The sequence below is a fragment of the Fusarium sambucinum genome, chromosome I (assembly GCF_050947815.1).
Source record: "Fusarium sambucinum isolate potato_lamoka chromosome I, whole genome shotgun sequence".
Lineage (NCBI taxonomy): Eukaryota > Fungi > Ascomycota > Sordariomycetes > Hypocreales > Nectriaceae > Fusarium > Fusarium sambucinum.
The window spans coordinates 600,694-610,941 of record NC_139294.1 but is presented as its reverse complement, the minus strand read 5'-3'; the positions used below and the strand labels follow the sequence as shown (position 1 = coordinate 610,941).

General features: G+C 42.6%; 3 protein-coding genes across 3 annotated transcripts; 2 read left to right on the top strand and 1 right to left on the bottom strand.

Annotated features, from left to right (window-relative positions):
* Positions 1 to 1,429: 1,429 nt before the first annotated feature.
* FSST1_002918 (uncharacterized protein) lies at positions 1,430 to 5,516 on the top strand (the record flags this gene model as incomplete). The annotated part of the gene is made up of 15 exons (XM_083228950.1): positions 1,430 to 1,704; positions 1,751 to 1,904; positions 1,950 to 2,030; positions 2,078 to 2,336; positions 2,388 to 2,451; positions 2,496 to 2,693; positions 2,748 to 2,815; positions 2,859 to 2,959; positions 3,005 to 3,475; positions 3,531 to 4,148; positions 4,198 to 4,389; positions 4,438 to 4,774; positions 4,824 to 4,921; positions 4,974 to 5,108; positions 5,157 to 5,516. 15 exons carry the CDS (start codon positions 1,430 to 1,432, stop codon positions 5,514 to 5,516), a joined length of 3,411 nt encoding a protein of 1,136 aa, XP_083086348.1.
* Positions 5,517 to 6,281: 765 nt separating this feature from the next.
* On the bottom strand, positions 6,282 to 7,766 carry FSST1_002917 (uncharacterized protein; the record flags this gene model as incomplete). Its single annotated transcript, XM_083228949.1, has 5 exons — positions 6,282 to 6,400; positions 6,464 to 7,028; positions 7,080 to 7,223; positions 7,435 to 7,704; positions 7,752 to 7,766. 5 exons carry the CDS (start codon positions 7,764 to 7,766, stop codon positions 6,282 to 6,284), a joined length of 1,113 nt encoding a protein of 370 aa, XP_083086347.1.
* A 636-nt stretch (positions 7,767 to 8,402) lies between these two features.
* FSST1_002916 (NmrA/HSCARG family protein) lies at positions 8,403 to 9,326 on the top strand (the record flags this gene model as incomplete). Its single annotated transcript, XM_083228948.1, has 1 exon — positions 8,403 to 9,326. One exon carries the CDS (start codon positions 8,403 to 8,405, stop codon positions 9,324 to 9,326), a length of 924 nt encoding a protein of 307 aa, XP_083086346.1.
* Between the last annotated feature and the right edge of the window lie 922 nt (positions 9,327 to 10,248).

The window sequence follows — 10,248 nt, the reverse complement described above, 5'->3', positions numbered from 1 at the left end:
ACTTATTAATAAAGTTAATAGGGAGCTAATACCTTAAAGGGTATAATAAATAAAAAGTAAAGGCTATTTAAAGTATTAAATTATATATATTAAGCTTAAATTATAATATTAAAGCTTATAGGTAAAGGTAATAGTAATAATTTTAATAGCAGTAATAAGGATATTAATAAGCTATATTAACTATTAATATACTATTTATATAGTATATATAATAGCTATATATATAGTATTCCTTTACTTTTTATTAAGCTATTTAAGAGTTAATTATTATAAGATATTATAAGCTTAAAGAGCTTTAATTTATAAGATAATAAGTAATAAGAATATTAAAGGTATAGGTAAATAATTAAATTTTAGCCTATAATATATTAGTATTATAAATATTAAATATATACTTTATTAAGCAGTATAAGGTATTATAATAGATTTATTATTATAAAAATATAATTAAAAAAATAAAAGAAAAAAAGAATTTTTTATATAAAAAGTATATACTTATAGCTATATTATAGTATTATATTTTATAATTATAAAGTTATTTACTTTATTATTACCTAATAAATATTTATTTTATTTATATTATAATTAATTAAATACTTTATTTAATATATTTTAAAGTATTTTAAAGCTTTATTATTTATTTAAATGCCTATAATATTAGTATTTAAATAGGGAATATATTAATATTTATATAGCCTTAATTAACTAAGCTTATATTATATAATTTAGCTATTCTATTACCTAAAATAGCAAGCTAATTCCCCTCCTTTTATAGAAAAAATAAGGCTCTTTTAATCCTCTTTTCTATGCCCTATCTAGTAAAAATAGCTGCTGACAATATATTCACTCAACATGTGAAAGCTCTAGACCAAGCCCAATGCAGGAGGTTACTATGTTTAATACGGCTACTCCAGAGCGGTAGAGCGACAACCCTAAAATGGTACAGTGGCGTAGCTGAATTGAAACGGACTAACCCAATCTCGAAACAACGTGCCTAGATGGGACGCTAATGTTGTATAAGCAAAATAAGCCGTTACGCTTAGAATTTCAGCTTGATGCAATTAATCTAGTAGTCAGCAATAGTGGCATGCGGAGAACTTCAACACTGGCTTAGTTGGTTACTGAAAAGGTGGTGTTCTTCTGACTCTAAAGTCAATAATACGACATTGATATCACCCCCACGATGTTGGAATCTGACTTAATATCGCAACTCGAGTTTCTGGGGAGTAAATCGCGCATTGTAAGCTTGATATCTTTCTAAGAGGTCAAGGCGAGCGATGTAGGCCTACAGTAGCTTTAATAACTGTACTTTGGGTCCAAGATAGGATAATAGACCAATACGGCAACAACTACTAAAGAGATGTGATCCTAGCCCATCTGTTCTTGTTTATCATCATCACCATCAGCATCTTGATCAAGCATCGCAACAATGTCTGTTCCTGCTGATCCCTTGAACTTTATCCCCGCGGATCTCTTCTTCCCCACTGTACCTGGCTTCCACAAGCCCAGGGAGGTAGTGTCTGTTGAATCATCGCAGTCAATCAAGCCTGGCGACAAGCTACGTTATGCAGCTCACATCACCCTAGCAGGTGTCAACGGTGACTCTGGAACGCACTGCTTGGTTCAGTTTGTCACTCCTTTGATCTGGAGAATCAGATATGACCCCAAGTATACCGGCCTCGATGACTTTGACAACACCAATACGTACGTAATATGACAGACTTTTGAGCTTACTCTAATTCACATGCAGACGTACAATTGTCAGAGATACATTTCCTGAGCTTGTCGATGGTCTTCAGCACGAGTACCGTGACTCTGATGCCTGGAATGCTTATCCTGCTAAAGATGAATGGTATTGGAATACATCTTTTGTGGAGAAGGGGCCAGGCCATTATGTTCTGACTGTGAGATCAACATCCAGATTGTTTTGTTCATGCTGACAGTAACAGGCCAACGAGTATGCGAACTCAAACGCCGAGGCTAAACCGAAGACTAGCCTACATATCTTTTCGTCTCCATTTCGCATTGTTGTATGTTTGTATTATCATTGCATAAGATATCAGCTGACACCTCACAGGCTACTAGAAAGCTCACTGTGTTGCCGGAGGGTGACCAAAGTATCTCGAACTCCGTAGGTATTAATAACGCTTTGGAGGTAGAACAGATTATCTGGCAAACCACCGACCAGACATTCTCTTATGAAACGAACGGGAGTATCGATGCGATCAAAAATGTGGTCCTCAACGTCAAGAAACCTGGCCCTGCCGAGTACCTTGGCTTTGGTGAACAGGGCGGCAAGACTGTGCTGAAGAAGCCAACTTATCTGAACTACTTCTGTAAGCGCTCTTCAGACTTTGAAGACACATTACGCTAACCCTTTACGTTAGGCTACGACAACTTCAACTATCTCAAGGTCTACGGCAAGGGTGCGCTTGATAGTAGAGAGCCACTGTATGTATCATTTGAAGCTTTGAGAAGGAAGACTAACAGTATAGCTATCAATCGTCCCCATTTTACCTTGAGATGAACGGAACTCCAGCTTATCAAAACGTTACTGGCGTTCTGGTGGATAATTACTCCCAGGTGGCCATTGATCTCGGCAAAAATGATTCCAACATCATCAGCCTTGCCACTCGGTTCAACACGTTTGATGCGTACATCATGACGGCTGATAATGTGCCAACTATGATCTGGTTCGTCATATTCTCATACATATCTTCCCATGGACACTGACAGTGACTTGCTAGGCAATACACCTCGATTGTTGGAAGACCCAAGCTCAAGCCCAGATACATTCTCGGACACCATCAAGGATGTAAGTTAGACACTCGCTGCGAGAACTTCATTAACAATTGTAGGCTATGGTTACACCAATGAGGGCACGGTTTACAATGTTGTCGACGCTTACCGTGGGTCCGAAATCCCTCTCGATGGAATGCATCTCGACGTGGACTTTCAGGTAAGTCGATTTCGCCTTTGATACAATGGTACTAATGGGTCCTAGGAACGATATCGAACATTTACAGCTAGCACTGTGAACTTCCCCGATCCGAAGGCCTTTTTCAGCAATCTCAAGAACCAAGGAATTAAAGCTTGCACCAACATCACGCCTATCATGACCCTTAGAACTGAGGTGGCTGGCGACTACAAGCAGTTGGATGCCTTCTGGGATCATCAGAACCCAAACAACCCAGGGTCTAAGTGTATGTTGGTGAAGGACAAAAGATACAAAGACGGACTGAACAACTATCCGCCAACATACTGGAGATATGATGGTCCCAACAGCAGCGGGCCACTTGCGAAGGGCGTCAATCCTACTGCTTACGGAAACGACGACTATTATCAGCCTCAGCGTCTATCATTCGCTGACTACCCCGGAGGCGAGGTCTATGTGGACCAGTACAACTTCGACGAAAACTACAACAGCGGATATCCATTCCATGGGGGTGTCAGCTACGGTCAAACTTTGGGAACTGTGAGTGTTTGCTATTATCATAACTAATTACAAGAGACACTGCTGACGTATGCAGCCCGGATACTACCCCGATCTCAACAGAGCCGATGCTAGAAAAGTCTGGGGCGAGCAGTACCAAGACCTCTTTGACGCTGGTCTCGAGTTTGTCTGGCAAGACATGACCACACCTGCGGTAGGAAGGTCTTATGGTGACATGCTGGGCTTCCCATCTCGACTCCAGATGACCGATGACAGTCCTCTCGGTGCACCAAAGACCAAAACCGCTATTGAGTTGTGGTCACTCTACTCGTACAACCTTCACAAAGCCACATTCCACGGCTTGAACAGTCTCAAAGGACGAGAGAACAAGCGTAACTTCATCATTGGTCGAGGTAGCCAAACCGGAATGCATCGCTTCGCCGGTTTGTGGACAGGTGATAACGGTAGCTCTTGGGACTTTTGGAAGATCTCTGTTGCTCAAGTCCTTGCGCTCGGTTACAGTGGACTGACTATTGCCGGTGTCGACATGGGTGGATTCACCTCTGACCCAACTTCAAACTCCCCGTATCCTCGTTGGTGCAACCCCGAGTTGCTTATCCGATGGTACTCGGGAGCTTTCCTTTTACCCTGGTATCGCAACCATTACATGCAGCATTGGGATCAGGAATCCAACCCACCAGCCAAGGTGTTCCAGGTCAGTTATTCCTACACGGCTCATATACATCAATATTAACCAATCACAGGAACCGTGGGCGTTCAGTGACGTCTTGTCGAGTCAATACGCTCATCTGATTCCCGAGGATCAACGTGTCTTGTATGCTGCAGTCGTCCCCATCTGCCGCTACTATGTCCAACTTCGATACACTCTTCTTCAAGTCATGTACGATTACATGTTCGCCAATTTGATCAACGGTCTACCTATCGCCCGTGCTATGGTATTAACCCATTTCCCAAGGTTTATGACTCTTTCTAACAATAACTAGTTGATCACCGACCCATTTGATACGAACCTGTTCAACAACAACGAGGAATTCATTGATACACAGTATCTGCTCGGTCACAACATCCTTGTTTGTCCCATCGTCGACCCCCAGGTCTTCAACCGGGACATTTATCTCCCTGGAACAGATTTGTGGTACCCTTCCAACCTCCAAGTTGATAACGGCAGGAACTTGGGTGATGATCCTATTCTCATGCATGCTGCCGATCTGAAGGAGCCTGCGCAAGGTGGCAGGATCATCAGCTACGGATGCAGCATCCCTGCAACCTTCGGCAACCTTGACAATATTCCTTTCGTCACTCCGGTCTATATTCGCGGTGGTACGTATTTTTTCGTTAGTGGCATTGATAGCCAGCTAATTATTTGCAGGTGCTATCATTCCTCAAATTGGTGTTCGTCAATGCATCAAAGAGAACGACCTGAACCCACCTACGATTCACTTTTACCCCGGTGGCAAGGGTCTCACAGTGCGTCTCGCTCTGACTATCCAAATTGGATATTAGACTAATATTTGTTTAGGATTACTCGATGTACCTTGACGACGGCGTCAGCAAAGACAGCGCACCCATCAATCTACCTCAGTACAAGTATCAAGACAAACCTAACAAGGAAAGGAGCGCCAAGGGCTTTCACAAGGAAGTCAAGATGACTCAGGTACGTATCTAGACTTGATATTCCGCGACACAGCTAACACCAGTACAGGAGACCACTAGCACTTCGCGAACTCTGACAATCTGCCATCCATGGGATGGATTTGATGCCACACCAGCAGTCGGTGACACTTACAACTTTGCCGTTTGGACGGTGAAGAACGGAAGTTCACCTCAAGTTCAAGTTTCGTTTGAGGATGAGACTGGTAAGACTGTCACGGATCCTGGTCTGCAGTACAACTACAATGCTGGCCGAGGCGTCTTGACTGTCAACATCCCTGTGGCTCTTGTGCCGTCTCATGACTACCCTGCACACACTAATGGTGCTTCCAATGGCATTACCAATGGCGTAACCAACGGTACTCCAACCAAGAAACCTCTCATCGTTGTGAACATCACTGGTCTTTCTTGAAAGGCCATGGAGGAAATGCTCCCCAGTTGAAGACACAGTTGAAGACACTTTATTACTCTCTGGCAGATTGAGATAACGGGTCCGCATGTGATCCAGATTAATTACATGAATCCTCTGGATTTGGCCCTACTTTAATTTAATATTATAAATTACCTCGATAGAACCCTTACAGTCTTGTATTAATGACCTCGACCCTTCGGTTAATGATATTGATGATATAAGTAACCTGCCTCGCTAGGCAGATTAGCTACTATCGGATATACCCTATGTTTATAGCCTGAAGGAAATCTTCCTTCTTAATATCCTATTCCTTGCTTAACTTTAGCTTTTTATATAGCTTTATTAATATATTAAGCTCTTTATATAGGTAATCTCTCCTAGCCTCTTTTTCCTTTAATAAAAGTAAAAGAATTTAATAATTAAAGGCAGCTAGCTTAATAGTATTTATAAGGATATAGAGGCAAGAGGCCTGGAAGACCTACTGTAGCCCGAAGAACAGGGCCTAGGCTCCTTATAGTAATATAAGAGGCAGTTTAATCAGTTGTAATTAAACTGGTTGACTTTTAGTCTATTGGCTCAGTGGTACCTCTCACGCTGTTCTTACATTTCCTATTAACCCTAGTTATAGTAAAAGTAGAATTTTCAAGAGTTTAGATGTTAATTAGGCCTATTACTTGTAATGCCTACTAAGTTCAATCTAAAAGGACCTCTTAAGAAAAGACGCTAGTTATAACAGACTTCCTAGTCAGTACTAGATTAAACTGTTTACTGTCTTATAGTCGACGCTATAAGCTTCGCTTTCTGAATCCCGGTGACCCTTTCAGCTCTCTCCATGATTGAAAGAACCCAATTCCCCAAAGTAGGGCAGGCTGTGTGCGCTGTTCCTGCAACATAAAGCGGCCACAATAGATGTACCATACAAGCGGCCCGCAGATCGCTCGATTTACCTGTGGTAGCACCAGCGTGGAGGATATATGGGACACTAGAGCATATGTCGACAGAACTCTTGTGTACAATAGTGTTTGAAGTTTGAGATAAGTGCTCGTATGACAAAGGTAAGGACGGCATCATTGACGGCGAAGAAGGTGTATGGAAGTGTTTCGATATCGATTTAACAAGCGTTTGGTGGAGAACAATACGTGTACAGCGTTGCAAGTTCCACGTGTGAGCGAAGTCACTGGCGGAATATCCGTCATAACGTCCCATGAACACTTCTGCGTCTCCCATGCCGGTAAGACTGGTCAGAGCCGTGTACCCATAGTCTGCTGGAAGAGTTTTGGCCCAGCCTTCCAAGTCAGTATCAATTGACAACAGTTTCGAAACAAAACAAGACAAATCAGTTCTGTTCGTGGTATCTTTCTTGGCTGACGATATAACATCGCAGATATTGACGACTATGCTTGCCAGTCGAGCAGCAGGTGCTTCTTCTGCTGACTCATAATTTCGAGCCTCGGCCATTGAGTTCAACAATATAGTTGGTACTCGCAGCCTGCGTTGGAGGCAGTGGATGAGCTATTGAAAAATTAGAACCTTTAATTGTAGGAGAATTTCAAGGTATCTCACTATTTCAGTGCGTAAATGGATAAAAATACCCCGACCAACCCTGTTGCGCAACTGACTTGCTCCTCGGAGCTGTATTAGTGCCAAGGCACCATCTACATGTCGATTCCATGAACTTGAGTTATCATTGGAATTAAGAGTTATTCTCTGGTTAAAATTAAAATCTTTCACAACTTGTCTTAGTGAATGAAAGGCTTACTTCGTATAATACTAGAAGCATGACAGCGACTATCACTTGGTCGGATGCTGCCTCACCAGGGTCTGCCAGCGCCGCGCGTATACCGCGAAGTGCACGCGAAAGCGCTTGGCTTGCTGCATGAATCAACGTGGGCGCATGCCTTATGTAGGCTAGACTTACTAGTCCCACAGCATTGACGAGATTGGCTAAATATCCGGGTTCTGTCGCTCGCTTGTAGATTATACCATGACAGTCAGGATGAGTTTGGGTTCTTCTAGACTCGCACACAACATAATGGTGGAAAAAGAAATTCCGAGCCTGTTCTTCGTGTGTGACTGGAATCCTGTACCAAGGGTCATGGTTGTACTGCTGATTGTACTGGTGAACTTTGACCTGATGTGATCTTGTAGAACTTAACGCGCCGCTCTGGTCATCTGTGGCGACTAAACTCTTCCAAAAAGTCTCGGTACTTTGATCTTGGAAGGCGAGTAAGTTACCGTCTCGGTATCCATCGCATCTAGAACCAGCCCGGACGCACTGACGACATGCCGGTCTTGAAAAGTCGCACTTAACCCCGAATCATGTTAGCTACAGTCTTGTAATGACGTGGTGAGATATTGTACTTTTCGTCTCTTTATCCGACATTCCGAGCAAGCCCTGCTGGGTCTACCACGATACACCATGTCAACTTACAGCTTCACTCGTCTGACGGTATGGAAGAAGGTGTCGAAGTAGTGATGCAAGGTGGCGAATGTTAGTTATATTCTTCGTTGCTTTATAATCGCCGGAACTAAGCCCAGACTAGCATTAGCTTGATAATTCGTCGAGCTGGTTACTGAATTAGCAATAGCCAGACCTGTCTAAGGATCCGCAGCTCGCCATGACTCCGGCTCCAAAATAGAGAGTTAGCGTCTTGCCAGAATCCATATCATCGAGTTGTATACCACTTTCGGTAGTTCGAGATTGTTTCAGACCATGAGACGCGGTACCTACATAGCTTACTTTAGTAAGCCAACGACTACTTAAAGCATCTCCATCCTCCCTTAGGCACGGCTGTTGCCAAAAAATTCAATTTATTGTATCCTCTATTCACTTTCATCTTGCCACTTCTTTTTCTATTCCATACATCGACCATAGGCTTCGAAAATATGTCTCAGACTATCGCATTTGTCACTGGATCAACTGGCCAACAGGGCGGTGCCACTGCTCGCGAGCTTCTGATTGCCGGGGTCGAAGTTCATGCGCTTGTTCGAGATCCGTCATCCAAGTCTGCCATCGAACTTCAGCGCTTGGGAGCGCATTTATTTCCTGGGGAATTCGATGACTTATCCTCTCTGAAGACTGCGGTTAAAGGCGCTACCGCCGTGTTTCTAAACGTGTCGCCATCGCTTCCTGACACCCATCAAGAGGTGATTCATGCGAGGAACATCATCGACGCTGCTGTTTCATCCGGAACAGTCACTAGCATTGTCTATTCCAGTGTATCAATGACGGGAAAACACGAAAGCTTCCCAAACTGGGGACCTGAGCACCCCATGGCGTGGTATTGGCTAAACAAAGCTCAAATTGAGTCAATGGTGCGAAATTCCGGCATCCAGAACTGGACCATTCTACGACCTGCATTTCTCATGAACAACTATCACCAGCCCACGGTGTCTTTCATGTTTCCCGACCTGGTCCAGAAACACGTCTTTCTTACGGCATACAAGCCCAATAGTGGGATGACACTCGTTGATGTAGGTGACGTTGGGAAATTTGCAGCGGCTGCAATTGTCGACCCCCAGTCTTTCAACACGCATGAAATCGACCTCGGTGTTGAGTCTCTTACACCGGCTCAGATTGCTCGGGAGTTGAGCCGAGTTAGTGGGGCGGATGTTGGTCTCAAGTTCTACAGCGACCCAGAGGCAAAGGACCTTGCTTTGCGAAACCCTGTCATATATGCTCAACTGTGGTCAAATGAAGTTGGGTACCAAGTCGATTTTAACAAACTGGAAAAGTATCCGATTCGTTTAACTAAATTTGCAGAATACCTTGAAAAGCATCGAGATGAAGTATTGCAAACATTTAACTAAAGTCGTTCTGAGATATTGAGGGTATTATTAGCTAGATTAAATATTAACTTATAGTTATATATAGATAGTTTCATATTAATTATATATTTCATAAGTATAAGTTAACACTATCTGGCAAAATATTACTTTAATATATTAAATAGGAATAATAAGAAACTACTGATAGAAATTAAATGAATTCATAAGCTATTCTTTCTATAGGTATAAAAATAAAACCTAATATAGTAAGTAAGGAATTAAACAGTTCTATGAGGTAATAATAAGTATAAAATACCTACTAAAATACTAATTAAGATACCTATGTAGTAAGCAGGGTCTATCGGCCATGTTCCATTGCTCGCAATCCATGAGCCATTCCCGTTATCACTAAAGCTGTCGCCAAAAACAATGCAGCGTGAGAAATTGACAGTTGAGTAGCCGGAAGTAGGATGTGCATGTGTCAGGGAGATCACTCCCAGAGTAGCCAAAAATACGCCCAACATTTACGCAACGGAGTTTGAAAGTTATTTTCAAAGGAAGAAGTTTCGATGCACAATACAGCATCAATGTCAGACCATTACGGGCATGTTTTATAATCATAGAAATAGTACTGATCATGCCGGAGCGTGAAATAACATTTCTAATCATGTTAGTCAGAAGGTAGAATCCTATAGAACTCTACTAGCCACATGTCCTCGTCTACACAGGCGTTTGGTTGTAGCCAGACAACTTGGGCCCATAAGCGCTCTTACTATCCTGGGCTATATGATTACCAATAACGAGGCTTCAACTTCGGACTGTTGAGCTTCGGACTTTCTATGCGATTAGTCTACTAGCTTAAAAGTTAGCGCTTACAAAATAGCGGTGGCTGCACGAGTGGGCAAGTATTGATGGTTATAGATTAACAATCAGATGAATTGAGAGTCAGACGGTGCCCTTGCAA